The sequence below is a fragment of the Borostomias antarcticus genome (genome assembly GCF_949987555.1).
Source record: "Borostomias antarcticus genome assembly, chromosome: 6".
NCBI lineage: Eukaryota > Metazoa > Chordata > Actinopteri > Stomiiformes > Stomiidae > Borostomias > Borostomias antarcticus.
The window spans coordinates 6325842-6342981 of NC_140239.1; the positions used below are offsets into that span (position 1 = coordinate 6325842).

The 17140-nt window shown below is 49.0% G+C and overlaps 1 protein-coding gene across 1 annotated transcript in view; it reads right to left on the reverse strand.

The window, feature by feature from the left end:
* Window positions 1-7931: 7931 nt before the first annotated feature.
* The window catches only part of sema6a (sema domain, transmembrane domain (TM), and cytoplasmic domain, (semaphorin) 6A), a gene marked incomplete at both ends in the record, with an annotated part of 64414 nt that continues 55205 nt past the window's right edge, over window positions 7932-17140 (reverse strand). Inside the window, 2 exons of the mRNA XM_084439648.1 lie at window positions 7932-8844; window positions 9200-9401. Of these exons, the coding sequence (XP_084295774.1) occupies window positions 7932-8844; window positions 9200-9401 (1115 nt within the window). The remainder of the gene's footprint in view (window positions 8845-9199; window positions 9402-17140) is intronic.

The following is a 17140-nucleotide window of genomic DNA, read 5'->3' on the forward strand; positions in this document are numbered from 1 at the left end:
AATGAGAGAGAGAGAGAGAGAGAGGAAAAGAGAGAGAGGAAAAGAGAGGGAGGTGGTGTGAATATACATTCATACATTACCCTCTGTGCAACTAACCAATGACGACAGGCTTCGCGGGACCCACCAACTGTCTCCTCGCGCAGCCATGCTGTTTCAGAGGTGACCCGTTAAAACACAGCAACGGTCTGTGTCAGGTGGTTTAGGCCGTAGACAGGGGTCGGGTCGGGGTCGTTGGCGGGGGCTGGATGCTCTGGGAACTGGCTGGATGAGAGGTCAGGGATTATGCTGCTCGGCTCAAAGCTTGTTGTGACCACCGATGGTGGGGCACTCAAAATGAGCAGAGGGCTCTGCCAAGAGGGATTAGAGGCGGGGAGAGGCTGAGTGCCATGTCTAGGCTGTGAGTGTGAGCGTGTGTGTGTGTGTGTGTGTGTGTGTGTGTGTGTGTATACGTGTGTGTGTGTGTGTGTGTGTGTGTGTGTGTCTACAGTAGGCGTATGTGTGTGTGGGGGCTGGGTGATTGTGTGTGCACTTGTGTGTATATGTGTATGTGTATATGTGAGTGTGTTTGTGTGTGTGTGATTTGCACACAGACAGTCTTCTACTGACATGGTGTAGAGGCATGGAACAGTGGGAGCAGTGAAAAGAGTGTAGTCATGGCGATGTTAGATAACTATCCTATCAGGAGAGTGTTGAACTCACATACAGTCCAGGCCAGCACACTGTAGTTACTGTACCATGTTTTATTTACCCACTCACACACCATTATCCCAAAACGGATGTGTTCTAGGATCAGCTCCCTTCTGTGAAGCTCCCTTCAGTTTAGATAGATACAGTCATTACCAACTGCAATACTTCATCCTGCCTTGTGGTGAGAGCAGCAACAGCAGTTGCAGTGGAGGTAAATTACAACCCGTGGATCTTGGTGAGGTACTACTGCTGCCGACGCCTCTTTTTTGTGTTTGCGAGCCCATAGTCGAGCTGTGCTCTCACCAGCGAACCATATGGTTCACGGAGTATCAAGATGCCGGGGACATATGGAGCAATTAGTCTGTTTTTAACAGCCTACGGCACCATGAAATATTAGGCTGTTTTTAGAGCGGCTGTGAAGAAAAGATGCTTTGTCATCGCTAGCGTGTATGGGCACATTTGTATAGTTCAGTGGAGTTCAGCTCTGACTCAAGTAAGATGAGAACATGACAAATTGGCCCATATCTCCTTCATCACTTGGGTAAGGTTGGTTCATCCTCCCCCCCCAGGCTTGGGGCCAAGAGGCTATCCTTTTACCACCCCGAGCCTGGGTGAGGGGGGTCACCTGGGCGATATATCTGGGCACACCTCCAGGAGCCACGTCACCGTTTCGTCATCCACAATCGCCATGCCACACTTTCCATTGGGTGTCTTATATATTGAACAGTCCTGGATGATGTGGTCTGTGGTTTGTTCCTCGGTGCCACACTCGCACGCCGCGCAGGATGTAAAGCCCCATCAGTGCATCGATGAGTGGAAGCGTCTGACGCCGGTCCAGAGGCGGTTAAGCCTCACCCACGCCGGATAAGTACATTCAGGTGGGGGAAGGACCGGCGGCCGGGATGAAATCAGAGTCTGGAGGTGTGAGGTTTGCCTCCCACTCCGCACGCCAGTTGTAATCTGCCCATCATCATCATCTGCCCATCATGCCTCACTGAAGTTCTCTGCATTGCTGCAGGAGATCCCGTGCGGCAGGCACCAAAGGGTGTCTCGACTTGAGTCACCTGGTTAGGCTCCCTGGCCCAGATGGTGAAACGTGTTGTGGTTCCTGCGCGGCGGAGGCCAGAGGGCTGGATGCCTGCAAGGATGGGAAGGTTGTCCACAGGAGTGGGATGCAGGCATCCTGTCATGATGCACAAGGCATGAGGCAGGTGTTAGCACTGCGGCACCACACCGGTGTGCAGTATTCACTGGTCGAGTAGACCAGGGCTAGGACTGCCGTATGCAATGTTTTTGCGCCGGTGCCACCGCGTGCTCGGACCAGTCGCCTCATCAATACCACACAAGCTGTAAACTTCTTGCACAGTGACTTGAGGTGTCAGCGGAACATGAGCAACCTGTCCAATATCACGCTGAGATAGGTTGGTTCGGCGTAGCATGGCAGTGGTGTTCCAATGATGTGAATTCAGAGCTTATGTTTGGCTTCCTTGTTAAGGTGGAAGGCTGCCGACACGTCTTTGCCTCGCTGAGCTTCAATCTGTTTCTGGAGGTATGCCGTTAGTGTCTGTATGTCTTGGCTCAGGGTCTCCTCCACGGCCTGCCAGTCTCCAGTGGATTACACCAGCGAGAGGTCATCTGTGTAGGCATACTTCCTGGAGAGTGTGTTCAGCAGATCGTAGGTGTAGATGTTACAAAGGAGGGGGGCCAGGACAGATTCCCTGGGGGACACCGTTCTTAAAGCGTCGCAACCTGCTTCGCTGTCCGCTACCGGTGGTGACGGTAAAGTTGCAATTTTGGACAAGCATCCTGATTATTCTGACCATGTGCCTGTCCGCCAGAAGGCGGAGCAGCTTGCAGGTGAGGCCACGGTGCCATACGGTGTCGCCTCCGGCCTTCTTTTTGGCGGAAAAGTGTCCTCGATGTCTTGAGTCCCAGAGTGACTTGATCTACGGTCGATCTCCCACGTCGGAACCCGGTCGATGATTGGTTTGACACAGACGTAGATGAGACTCTCGAGGATCTTGAAGGGGATATATAGCAGAGAGATGGGACGGTAACTCTTGGGGTCCCCTTCAGGCTTATTCAGGGGTCGCGAAAACTAGAGCTCTTCTCCAGATTTTGGGGATCTTGAGTTGGCGTAAGCAGGAAGAGAGGAACACTCTTAACCAGAACAAAGGAGGCGCAGCGTGGAGTATAAGCTCCCGGCAGATAAAGTCAGGGTCCAGAGGAAGGCACAGTAGAGACTCTCGCACTCCGCATCCCAACACGGATTGTAGCTGTCGCGATGTCCGCGGGGATGGATTTTTTGGCTGCTTTCACCAGTTTGCCGCAGCATTCCTGGTAAGCCTCGTCCATGTTGTTGGTGTTAGGTGGTGGGAGGCACATCGTGGATCTGTGGGTAAGGAGGCGGTAGCATTTCCAGTTGGCCTTTCGGAAATTCCATCGCTTCACAAGCTCGCTCAGGATGAGGTCCATGAGTTTAGGCATGGTTATCAGCGATGGTGGATGTTGGGACCGCGGGAACTTTCTGCGCCCATGGGATCATACAACAGGGCCAGGCTGTTGTTAGCTGCCCAAGCAGCCAGGTTCTCTCCGTTGGATGTATTGGTGCTGTACCCCCAATCCTCATCCTGGCAATTGAAGTCGCCAGCATAGAGACAGGGGTGGGGGAAGACTGGGAGACACGCTAGTGTGATTCGCGAGGGCGGAGGCTTGTAGACGTTGACGATTTTAAAGCCGGCAACGTCCACGCACAACCACTCAATCTCCAAGCCAGTCGGGGATTGGTCGACGAGAGTCCAGTTCAACCTTTGATGGACGAACGTAGCGAGGCAATGCTTCCTGCTTAGGATAGACCCAGCTAGAGCGAAATTTGAGAGAACTAGCTTATCTGCTGTTACGCAGTGGGTATTCCTGGAGGAGGATGACGAGGGCCTTGGTGGTGCAGGCCAGATGTTCGATGACGTTGATTTTACTGGGGGTGAGCCCTTCAGTGTTCAGCTGCAGAATTCTGGGTTCCCCGCCTGTGGCAGCCGAACACCAGCCCGGGTGGTAACCCTCAGTTGGCAGACTTTGCTTCGCTTGCGGTGGTTAATCGCAGCTACTGACAAGGTTTCTGCCTCGCCCATATGGCCCATATGATCATGGACATAGATTGCATTGTTGTGCGCCAACATTGAGAAGATCTACATCTGAATGTGTAATGTTATCACACCAAGACATTGAATAGTGTGTGTGTGTGTGTGTGTGTGTGTGTGTGTGTGTGTGTATGTCTGTGTGTGTGTGTGTGTGTGTGTGTGAGAGAGAGCATGAGTGTGCATATGTCATATCAAATCTCTCTAGGTCTTATAAGGTCATGGCTGAACAATGCACCATTGTTGGGAAAACACCCAGCGTGTCATTAGTTCCTGTGTCCCTGGTAACCTAACCTGTTACTACACCATCACTCACCTGTGGATGAAGTGTAGTCAAAGCTGAAGAGCTGTTGGAACTGTCAGGTTGCCAGCCAGCCTCAGGCTCCAGACTGATCTCTTATCAGAATGTTTACTCAAGGTGAAGTACAGCCAGCAATGCACACTGGCTAGACAAACATGCATGTGTGAAGCGTTTCCTTTCTGCCCCGCCATATCTGATTCTGATGGCATACATATGTGGGGTGTAATCTGTCCATCTACAGATTACTCTGACCACACAGACCCACAACAACAAGGATTAGACTGTATGTTCCCATTGTTGAAAATAACTGCCAACTAATCTGGTCTACTGCCAACTAATCTGATCTACTGCCAGTATCAGCAGTAGATGTCTTTCACGGTGAGAAGCTCTGAAATCTTTTCACGCTTTAATTGCGTCAAGTAAATGCCACAACAACAACAACAACAACAACCTTCATGACAAGAATTGTATTTTTATTTGTTTTTATTACATTTCGCAATTTATTAAAGAGAATTTTCTTTACAACATACATTAAGCGGTGATTGAGAGATGTTACAGTAGGGAAGTGGAGAAGTAGAGGGCAAAGAACCTGGTGACATCACAATATCTTACAAGCTTACAAAGTTCAAAACGAGTTGCGAGAGAATCTGCCTCGGTTGCTTCTAGCAGTGAAATGTATAGCAAGGGGTTGAAAAGACAAAGGCACACACCAAAGAACCTCACTGTCCTCCAAAGCCGTCAGGGACAGGGGCCAGAGACTTCAGATCTACTAAAGAGGAGGGAGTTAAAAGGAAACTCAATGTAAAAATAGTAGTGTTTCTCTTGTTTTTCTGCCATCAACAAATTCTTTGAAAATGTTAAGCTGGATACAGTAAATATATTCATGACTAGGATTTATTACCTAGTTTCATCAACCAAACTTGTATATGCTTAGGTGAAACAACGAAATCAGGGCGATGTTTGCATGTTTCCTGGAAACTGATACTACTGAGGTTGAAACACTAGCATTTATTACAAAGTTGCTCTAAGGTAAAGACACCGCTAGGCACAGATCCAGGGTGAGTTTAGACCTCAAATGTTACCTTGCATTTCGATGAATTTCAACACGGTTTTAAACCTCAGATATCTTACCTAGCTCAACAAAGATCAACTGGTTAAAAAAAAAAAACATTGAAGAGGATATTTAATCTGACCCCAGATCAGGTGCTGGACTCCCCCCTCTTTACTAACCGCCTAATATGTTTCCCATGACACAGTCATCAGCAGTCAAAGCCTATAAGCGTTTATGTACAAGTTAGTTCAGTTAACACAGAGACTTTATATCTGCTGACTCCAGTACATAACAGTATTATCCTACATGTTCTTCTGGCAGTGGCTGTGGATGAGACATAATGTAGTTGGCTTTCCTCCATTAGAAATACACATCTGCTTGAGATCAAGCGACTTACTTATCTATTCTACACGCAATACAAGGAGAGTGCTCTGTTGATTTTGGGGTTTATGTATGTGTGTGTGTGTGTGGGGGGGGGGGGGGCTAGCTCAGATTGGTAAATACACATGACTCTCATTTGCTAGACCTTGATAGAGAGTTAGTGAATTAATTTAACTATAGTCTTCCTCCTGGATATGTTTTATCTTATAAAACAAAATCTTCTAATATTGTTCAGAGTTGTTCTCTACAACAGGAACCAGCCTGTGTTCTCTCTCAGTCTAGAACGTGAGTGTTAATGTGTGTAACAGGAAACCTGGGTCAAATACAATCTGCAAATGCTGTCAAATACTTGACTGAGTGCACCCAATGCCATGGCAGAAATGGAAAAGACCCCAAAGTTCAAACAAAGGTTAATCAAACGCACCTCAATACTTGTATTTGATACATGTTTTTGAAGTATTTGACCCAGTTATGGTGCGTAGGAGTGTGTCAGTATACTGGTGTGTGTTTCTCATAGGACAGTCAGGGCTGCAGAGGGTTATTGCAGTGAACCAGCAAGACAAATACAGAGGCCCTCTCAAGAAACAGACATTTATCATCAATTAATCAATTAATTAACCACGCCAATCAAACAGCAAAAAAAGTAAAAACAATACAAGGACTTATTTATCGTGTGAAATAAAAAATAAGAACACTCACAACATCATCATAGACACTGCCAGCACAACAAAATGGTTGCTTTAAGCATATCATTGGCACAATCTGATGAACCACAAAGAGTGTGTATGAGAGTTGGGGGGAGGGGGGGTGCTCCTCTCCTCCCCCCACCTGTTCTGTATATGTCTAGGGACCAAAATTACAACAAGAACACCTACATTCTGTAATTGCCTTTTTATAGAACCGGGTAAAATGTGGCATAAGAAAGAATATTACTACCAGGAAACTAGTTAACAGCTAGAAAAGAAAAGTGTCACTACTTCGGGGTGTAAGGCACAAATTTACATGTGGAAGAACAGGCAGGCTAGAACGGATGTCACCCATTAAGGAGGCCTGCCTGTCTGTGTGATGCGCCAGAGAAACGAACATCTTTCAGCCAAGATGGAGGCTGGCTACGGTCACCAGCGGTCACACTCTTCTCTTTCTCTGAGTGCATGTGTACATAGATGTCGTATTGTTGCTGTTTTTTTTTTTTTCTCTTTCTCTTTGCACTGATACATGCAAAAGTGAACCACGATGGCACACAGTGAGCCAGCAGCCAATCAGGGGAAAGGTTACTGGCTGACACAAAGCCACAGTGCTGGTTGGAGGATGCCCGTTGGGAGGAGTGACGGGGAAGTTTCAGGAGTTCTGAGTTGAGTCTTTTCTGACTGCTTCAACATGGCAGACGTTGGTCCATGTCTCCGTCCCATCTGGCACAGTTAATAAATATCACCTCTGCTCACAGAGGTCACGAACATCTCAAGCTTCAAAACCCACAGTCCCAATGTACAGCACAGGAAACCTGGTGGAACAAAAACGCATGGTCCCAATGTACAGCACAGGAGACCTGACTGGCAGAACTTTAGTCGGTGAGAACATTGTACTGGCTCCAGTTTAATGACTTTAAATAATTTTCACACTTGATTAATTAATATTAAAAGATATCTTTCTCCTTTTCTTTCTGAGCCTAAAAAGTTGGTCTCTTTTTTTTCCAAAAGCACTTATTAAAAATAAATACAACAAGCTATTAGTATTAACAGTCGTGTGTTATGCAGTAACCAGAACAGCAGGTGGTTCTCTCTAGCCCCGGCACATCATGATCACCGCGTCCGGTAGCCTTAGTAACACTGAGTGGCTCTTCACAGTTTTCCCTCCGAAACCCAGGCTGGCCTTCCAGCCCACGTTGTTTTGCGGGGTCCTAGTGCTCGCTGTTCGCATGCCCAGTCATCGATTTATACAAGAGCGTCTCGTGTTTCTTTCCCTCCGCGCTGTTTTATGTGCTTTTTTGGCAGTCTGTTATGAAAACCAAAACATCGGCCGAGTCTCGGTGCTGAAAGTCAATCAAAGTCACCGTTCTCGAATGCTACGGGGTGACATGGAATATTCGTGCCAGTCTTTCTCAGTAGTGATTGGTCCACTGTTGTCTCTGAGGGACTGGGAGTCAGCCAGCCTGAGCTCCATGGACGACAACAACAACATCAACAACAACAACCATTTTTGTATATTTACATATATATAAAAAGAAAATATTTCCTTAGAAAAAAGTGTCGCAACTTCCGCTGTACAACCCGACCCCCAAAAAAAAAGATTTAAAAGGAGATGTTGTAAGAGGTTGTGTTCCCTGTTTTTTGTGTTTACCTTACTGCGTTAGTTACCGTGACGAAGACAATCAGTCCGACTATGTGCAGGAGTCACTAGACTTGACCTTGGTCGACAGCGACACTAAGGAGGGCTTGGGCGGGACGTCTGGCTTCAGGTGTTTGACCCCAGACCTCGGCAGCGACCCGTAGGACCCCATGCTGGGTTGCCGCGTCAACGACATGCCCTGCGACGTCAGGTGTATGGAGTCCACCCTCTGGGGCGCCGGGGGCGGGGTCTCGACGCGGCTGAAGCTCTGATTCCGGGACAGGTGCGAGGAGTTGGAGGAGTTGGTGTTGTGCTTCTTGAGGGCGGCGGCGGAGGCGGAGGCCTTCCCCACGTAGCCCCGGCCGTACACGGAGGAGTGGACCTCCAGGCGCTTGCCCATCTGGGGCACGGCGGGCGGGGCGGTGAGGGACGCCTCCCTCTGGGGCACCCGGGGCGGCAGCACGCCCTCCCCCGCCTCCGCCAGGCTCAGGCTGTGGCGGGGGCTCTTGTACTCCAGGGTGGCGCCCTGGTCCCCCTGGTCCAGGCTCAGGTCGCTCCGGTGGGGGTGCTCCACGTACTCATGCTGGTAGGCCTGGTGGTGCTGGTAGGCCTGCTGGTGCTGGGGCAGGGGCAGCACCACCACGCTGGCGATGTGCCCGGGCGAGGCCCTCAGGGGCAGGTCGGTGGGGATGACGGGGGAGCCCATGGGCGGCAGGTCCTTGGTGCAGGCGTTGATCAGGTTCTGGTTCCTCTCCCACTCCCGGCTGCCGCGGCTGGGCTTGCGTCGCGGCTGCATGGGGGTGGACTCCGGGGTGGGCAGGGCGGCCAGGTCCAGGTGGTGCTGGTCGGCCTTGATCAGCATCTTGCCGTTGGCCAGGCGGCCGTTGTGCATCAGCGGGGTGAGGATGGCCTCCGGGCGGCCATCTTTAGCCTGGGTCTCGAACAGCCCCGTCAGCTTGGTCACGCTGGGGAGTCAGGCCGAGGAGAGTCAAGTCAAGGTGAGTTAAAGTGCATTTTGCAGTGCCTAAATAGTACTCCCAGAAGGTGTTATTGTACCTAGAACCATCAATGGTTTTTCGGTTGTCTCATTGGGAGAACATTCAGAAAGAACCTTTAACTGCTTTTGGAAGCTTTGTTTTACAAATATAATAATTTATTGTTATTATTAGTATCACTGTTATTATTATTATTATTACTATTATTATTAATGATAATAATATTAATAACAATAATAATAATAATAACAGTGATACTAATAGTGATGATAATAATAATAATAATAATAATAATAATAATTAAATGTGACATAATGACAATCACCTATTCATGGAGCCGCGACGTAGATTTTCCTTGTCCTTGCGACCGGGCAGATCGACGTCCCGTCGGCGGTGGTCACAGACACAGTACACGATGATGCCGGAGAAGATGGCGCCCATGGCGAAGGCCAGGATGACGGCTATGGCCAGCAGCGTGACAGGAACCAGCTTGTCGTTCTCCTTCTGGTAGCTCTCACGGATGACGCCTGTAGAAAGAGAGGGATGAGAGGGATGAAGTGACGTCAGACGGAGGAGTAGAAACAGATAGAAGTAGATTTTACTTTCTGCTTCGTGTCGGGCCCAGATGAGGGGGACGGTTGCTAATTGCAACAGCTGAAGGAGTAGATATTTTCTGAAAATCAAAAGGTAGTTAAATCAACAAAGGAAATATAGCCAACACTAACTGTTCAATTCAATGATTCATACAGAACAGATGTGTGTGGCACCTGCACAAGGAAATTTTGCTAACGATCCTGCCTTTCAAAAATAAATTACCGGCTGGGTCTTTGGAGGTTATACTTTCGTTGGAGCCCAGATAATGTAAAAGCCTCAGCTAAAATGAAAAAAAGATATGAACAAAGATAAAAGAATGTTCGCTCACAAAGCACGGCATCCAAGATGTAAATTGTCCCCTTTTCTTTCATAAAGCAAAAGATACAATCTCTTCTATATCAGAGAATATTAAAACCCTCTGAATCAAGCAGGCTGTGTCATCAGAGTCTTACAAAGGGTCTGCTCTCAACGAGTACAAAAGAACAGCAGTTACTGCCCACCAAAGAGATGACTCAATAAAACTAGAAGACTATGCAGGATGGGATGAAAAGAACTTCTGTTTTAGGGTTGTTCTGAATTAAAACTGCAACAGCTTTTAGTTAAGAGTACTGTATGCATGTCAAAGACCTGGATGCAGCGCATGTGGTTTGGAACCACACTAGGATGATGTGTAACCCAACGTCTTCTTGAGCTCCCTGGTTCTTTCGTTTGTGTTGGTCTTCCCAGCTTAACGCCTCGCCTGGGCTTAAGCTTAATGGGTTAGCGCAAGTCTCCGACGCGGGACGACCGTGTTCGGACCTCGTCTCAAGTCGCACAGAGAGCAACGGTGAGAACCTCTGGCCGGTTGATATATGTAGTGCCTAAAGCCCGGTCGTGTTCCTTTAGTTACATGCAGATGTACAGTAATGTGCGGGCAGGGAGTCATCATAACTCACATGCGACCTCTGACCCCCACGGATCAGTTACTGTGCATCGGGGGAGGATTAGACAGGTGGCTTTCATCATGGTAGAGGTCGTGTAAATTCTGCACACGTTCTCAACCTCGTAACTCACCAGGACGAAGAGGAGCGTGAGGAGGAGGAAGAGGAGGAGAAAGAGAGGGAGAAATAGGAGGGAGTGCAAGGAGGAGGTGTGTTCTGTAGCACCTGGCCTGGTCAGGTCAGACATGTCCGGTGAATCCACATGCTAGCATGTTTAGAGAACCTCCAAGCAGGGTAGAATCAGGGAGACATGAAGTCTCCAGAGACACAACCCAGATAACGGGACGCTCTTATCTTCTCCTGGACCTGGGGAGAACCAGCACCTGCAACCCCACACCAGTCAAACCCTCGTTTGTTTGGAAATCTCTCTGCCTTTCTCTGGCCAAAAAGGCTGGGCTTATCAGACAAGGTGTCTCCCTTATAGATGGAGTGTGGGAGTGGAGGGATGGGTTTCATCTGGAGACGGGCGTATTAAATGATGACATGTGTTGCGCCTTGGCCCCGGATGACTAAGTGACCCGCTGGTGGAAGCCGAAACATCTGCTGTTCATCTGGACAGGGTTACTTCAGAGAGATGGAGAGAGAGGGAGAAAGGGAAGGAGGGAGGGATGGTGAGAGAGGGAGAGAGGGAGGGATAGAGAGAGGGAGAAAGGGAAGGCGGGAGGTGAGAGAGGGAGAGAGGGAGGGATAGAGAGAGGGAGAAAGGGAGGGAGGGAGGGAGGGAGAGAGAGGGAGAAAGGGAAGGAGGGAGGGAGGGATAGAGAGAGGGAGAGAGGGAGGGATAGAGAGACGGAGAAAGGGAAGGAAGGAAGGAGGGAGAGAGAGAGAGGGAGAAAGGGAAGAAGGGAGGGAGAGAGAGAGATGCTTATTTGTCGTTAATTTCTCTGCACTCTCCACTAATTTCATTCATTGCTCTGACTTTATTTTTCCTCTTCAACCCAACCGAAATTATTTTAGCCTTGTGTCTGTTCTTTTGGCAGCCCGGACCTTTCCGGCGGTGCACAGCGCCCTGTAATTAAGGGCTGTGGCCTCGTGAGTTACTGTCTGGTGACCGAGATGACAAGCAGCCCTGATGGAGTATCAGTGAGAAGTGTTGGACTCGAAACGTCAGACTCGGAGGTAAACAAAAACAGCCCGGGGAAGGAGAAAGACGGTGCGGTGTTTGAGGTTTGGAACCCCTGAGAATCTTTGAAAAATATTTACGTTTCAATAAATGTGAGAGGGGAGTACGAGTCAGTCCTCCTGGCAGAGATGGCTCCTTCATTTCATAATCCTTCTGAAGCGCAAATACATTCCGTCTCTGTCTGCTGCTTGCTTACAGAGAAGAGGGGCCTGGAAAACGATCTGAACATTAAATCAATGAATACTAATGTCCCTCGCACGGTTTATACTCAGAGCTGGGTTTCACATTGGAATAACCCTCCAAGGCAGAGTTCTCATAGACATATTAAGTTTAGTCTAGAACTAAGAGGTCCCTGTAATGTTTTTCATTATTGGACTGTGTTTAATCTGTTCAGAAACACATGTTAAAAGTCTCTGTCCACATAGGAAAAGTGCCTATGGGTTGAATGGGCAACATATACAATTGGGAGTTTCGTTTTTTATCCCACAAGTATAAGTGAATCCTGTGCATGAGTCAGATGTGGTGGAGAAACGGGAAACGTCAGAGGCTGGTAGTCAGTCTTCCTTATCCCAGAGAAGGGGGGGGGTGGGTGGTGTTAGTTGAGTTCCTGGCCATGGCCCTAGTTAAGCAGTCGTGGCTTGGCTTCTCTACAACTCATCTCTCCTGCCTGGAAGGATAAGAAGCCATTTAACCCCCCCACCCCCCAAACAAGGCCCCCCGAAAGCTTTGAAGATTTCCATCTTTCATGTATGAAGTCAATTGTATCTCATCTTGACTTCAAAGAAAAGGGGGTGATGGGTGACGAAGGGAGGGGCGGGGTTACCATAAAGGACGTTGAGGCTCTGACCGAACGCAAAGATAGCAGGCTTTGAAACCAAGGTGTCTGGCTAGCTGGCTGGCTTCACTCTCTTGAAAGGCCCCCATTAATATAACCCGGAAAACTCTTTCAACGTCCACCTTTGACCTGCCACACTTATTAGAAGGATCGGATGCAACATGAAATGCTACTCTGATGACATTTCCCTCTGAAACTGAGTTATCTTGCTGACACTGTATACAGTATACTGTAGCTCTACCCAGGCAGGCCGACTTGCTGGACATCATCCTCTGAGAGAGAGATGCCAGAGAGGCACGACTGTTAACCCACAATTTGATTTGAGTTTCATTCAGCCTCGGGCCATGATGACACACAGATATTTAAGTGTAGCCTACAATATCTAGATACTCCCTGATATCTCTCTGTCAAAACAGCCCGGGTTCATGGCCTCGTCGGGGAACAGAAACCGCTGTCATGCGGAGGGACAGGGCCCTGGTGTGAAACGGGGACGCTCTCTCAAACACACACACACACACACTCTTTTCATCTCCGAGAGTTTCGTCTGCGGCCCTATACTGCCGTCATTGTCTAGCCGGGGACTTCAAAGACAGCTCTACATCACAGCTGGCTTACAGAGGCGCTGCGCCTTCTAACCCGGAGCCATTATACACGCACAAAGACGCGGTCTGAACGAGATCACATCTAAACAGTCACAGGACCGGGGCACTGGTCACTGACGTGTCCGCCTGGCCCTGACAGAGCGGAGCTTATACCGGGAGGGAACGCCAAACCCTCTAGGAACCCAATTAGCACTGGCAGGGTGAATGATGGGAGACGGTTTGGGGGGTTGGCTGCATTTAACAACGTCCTCGAGTCTTTAAGAGTGATGATCACTCTGTGGAGTGAAGACCAAAGACTCTTTCATGCTCTGAGAGTCGTCTTTTCAACATGGAGGACAGGTTTTCGTGATCTGGCCTGGGGTGGTGATTCAGAACTATAATCCATAAATCCTACAGGCTCTACTGGTTTCTTCCTTCCCATAGGGCTATCATCTCTGAACTGACAGAGGGTGTGAGCCCCCCTCCTCCCCCTTCCCTCTCTATCCAACCACTCTCATAGTATCCACATGTATGTACTGACTGTATAAATTGTGTATGAAATACTATATTCATGCACGTGTGATTTAACACATGCAAATACATTCAGTTATATTTCTCAGTTCAACAAAGTGGTTTCTGTACGCCGAGCTGCAACAATGACTAAACGCCTTTTTCTTTGAGGTTAGGTGTCAATAGAGAGCTTATGCAGCCTGTAAGTGGCCAATCAGGTGCTTGATACACGTTCAGAGGTGGAGGGAGTACTGATACGAGGAGGCGGCCTCAGCGGTTTCTCCTCTCTCTCTCTCTCTCTCTCTCTCCCTCTCTCTCTCTCCCTCTCTCTCTCTCTCTCTCTCTCCCTCTCTCTCTCTCCCTCTCTCTCTCTCTCTCTCTCTCCCTCTCTCTCTCTCTCTCTCTCTCACTCATAATCGTCCGCACGCTGCGGGAGCTGGCTACGCATCCCGTGGCAACACAGTCAGACGGAGCGGACGCCGACAAAAATCTCCTTTCGTTTCTTCAGCGTGCGACGAGGCCGGCCGAGGTGCGTCGACGTCCGCGGGCACGGAGGCGGAGAGAGCGAGAGAGCTCTGGCGCCACCGGCTCGGTGTCGGATGCTGGAACATAGTGTGATGGTAGTCTTGAGTAAAAGACGAGAAAACGAAGAAGAGCTACAGTAAGAAGAGATAAGAAGAGCCCACAGGGCCGAACAATATAGGACAACTCCACGGGGGGTTTGTGTGTGTGTGTGTGTGTGGGGGGGGGGGGGGGTGGTAGACGTCTGAGATTTTTCCGTCAACAGGGGAAGTACATCATGTCGGAGGGTTAACCGACCCAAATTAGGTTTAAAACCTCACTTAACGTTATTATATGGCGTTTCACATAAGCCCAGTCCCCTGGGAGAGACTGAGAAAGAGAAATAAGGAAAAGCTGTGTTTTGTTGTTCGCGAGGGGTGAGCACAGCTGTGACCAGGAACTCCCAGAGGACATCATTCTCAGCCCCTCCATCTTATATGAATTAATATTCACGTTCGTATGACATGATATATGTACTGTACACAATCTGATTAAATCTGCATTTGCACATAATATTGTATTTGTCTTTTTTTCTTTGCTCGTACTGTAAATCCTAGCCGGGACCCAGCAGAATAGAGAGGCAGCTATTGTGAGATGTCTCAAAGACTGTTGACTCTGGATAATGATTGACGGTGCACCACCCCGATCCCCCCCCCACCCCCCCAAAACCCACCTCACTGCCTCCATCCTGGCACTGTTGCCGACACTCAGGTGTCAGTGAAGTGAGGCCGAAAATAACCCTCTGAGCGCGACTGTCACCAGCTCGGTGTTGTCACCGTGGAATGAATACCAACACAGGCGCCAGGAGGCAGGAGGCCAAATCACACTCTTCTATACGCCTCACCTCCCCTCACACTGAGGGAAAACTGCGAGAAACCGAAACTGGAAATAATATATCGAGTTCGCAGACAAACTGGGGGATACAAATACACGAGCTCCATAAAAGATGACACATGTTAGTATTCATGTCCATCGTGAATAAACTATCGGCTGGAAAGTCTGCTGTTGTTCTGCTGTTGTGCGAGGCGCCGAACGAGACACAGGATGCATTTCCTGTGAAAAGAAACACAAGCGTCGAACAACGACGGGTTGTGGCGTGACGCGCCGCACTGCTGGCCGCTCCTCAAGCTACTTGAACTCGAGCGAGACACCAACTAATACGTACAGTGTCCGACCAACGCAGGTACTGTGGTCTCACGTTAGCCTGACCGATCTCCACACTTCGTTTATGCTGTGCCAGCGCCGGAGAAAGGTCTGGCTGGATTACCATTCGGGGATAGGAGGATGGGGGGGAACACTGTATTTCTTTCAACCAATCGCAATCGTCTTCGGCGAAGCAGGAGTTGATGTGTTAAATGTAGTTTGGACCGGCCGACTACATGAATCGACCCCACTGATTGGGCAGTAATAATGGAATGGCGAGGTACATCCATTGAGTCCGACTAAACCAACGCGACCCTTACAACCTGTAAAACAAAACAATGGATCACCACAACGCTGCTTGCTTACAAAAAATATATGTATATATCGAGTCCATATAACTAAACCTTCTTTTGCCCAGAGCCCCAGACCTGCTAGGCTAGCTGCAGGGTTTCGGAGACTGTCCCCTGCTAATAGCCCCCCGGTCTGAGCTGAGATGAGGGTTAGAACCGGACACTAACACACACAGCGTGCAGGGTGGGAGTATAGCAGTGCCAAGACCCAGACAGGCAGGAGAGAAAAACTATTCTCTTTCTCTAGCACCCATCTCCCCTCTCAATGTCTCTCTTTTTGTGTGTCTCTCTCTCTCTACTTCTGTGTGACATTTTCTTTTTTCTCGCTCAGTCTTTGTGCTCCCCCCCCCCCTCTCTCTCTCTCTCTCTCTCTCTCTCACCCCATCTCTGCCTTTCACTTTCTTCTCCCTCTCCCTCTCTGTCTCTTTATTTCCTCATCCTCCATTGCTCTTTCTCGATCCCTTTCCCCTCCCTCTCTCTCTCTCTCTCTGCTTCTTTATCTTTTCCCCCGCTCCCCTCCCTCCTCTCTTTCTCGCCCTCCCTAATCCCTCTCTCCCCCTCCTCCCCCCTGCTTCCCCTCGGTCTGGATATAGCTTCAGTAATGAACTCATAAATTGGAGCGACACAGGGATGGCTACAGGTCGGAGGAGAGGAGAGAGGGGGGTGGGAGGGGAGGGGGTGGATTCATTCCCTCAGACAGGGGAGAGATATGACCCCAGCCGGAACGGAGGGTGGGAGGGAGGGAGGGAGGGACGGAGAGGGGTGACGGATGCTCCATAAATATGGTTAGTAATACATTTGCACTATATAAGGTACAGCCTTGGAACGTTCCATCGTGACAGATGAAAAGTCCCTGTGTGTGTGTAGGGGACTGAATGGTCACAATGGCAGCAGGAGGTGTCCGTGCGGCAGGAGTGGAGGAGGAGGAGGAGGAGGAGGAGGAGGAGGAGGGGGGGGGGTTGGAGGAGGGCGGCGGGGCAGCGGGTGAGGCAGGAGGCGGGCGGAGAGGAAGATGACAGAGGGAGAGGTGGCGATATCACACAGAGAGACTAGATGAGACCAGGACCGAAAACCAGACAGACAGGATGATGATTGTAGTGAGAAGGCAGCCCAGGCCGCCAGGCGAGGCTACAGCACAAGGGAGAATCACAGGGAGGATGACAACACCAGCAGACTGGCGGGACTGTGCTACTGGCTGGCGAGGCCTGGCAGGGCTGTGGTGTCAAATATCCACCTTCAGCCTAAAGACTACTCATACATGGTCCTGTGGTCCAGTGCCCTGGAATCTGATGAATAACATTATGCTAGAATCTATTGACACTATTGCGGATAAAATATACAGCATTTTTACAGCGATTTAAAGTATACATTTAAAAAATATATATTTATAATATAAGTATTACAATTATTTAATTTGAATGAAAACAATGTATTTGCTGACAAGGAATATTAGGGATAATAAGGAATACTACTAAGGAATAATTTTATTGAATAGGAATTTCATTAAAAATGAACAGGAATATAGATATTATTAGTTTCTGTATCTTCTGACACTTCGCAGTGGGCTGTGTGGACTGAGCATGACTATT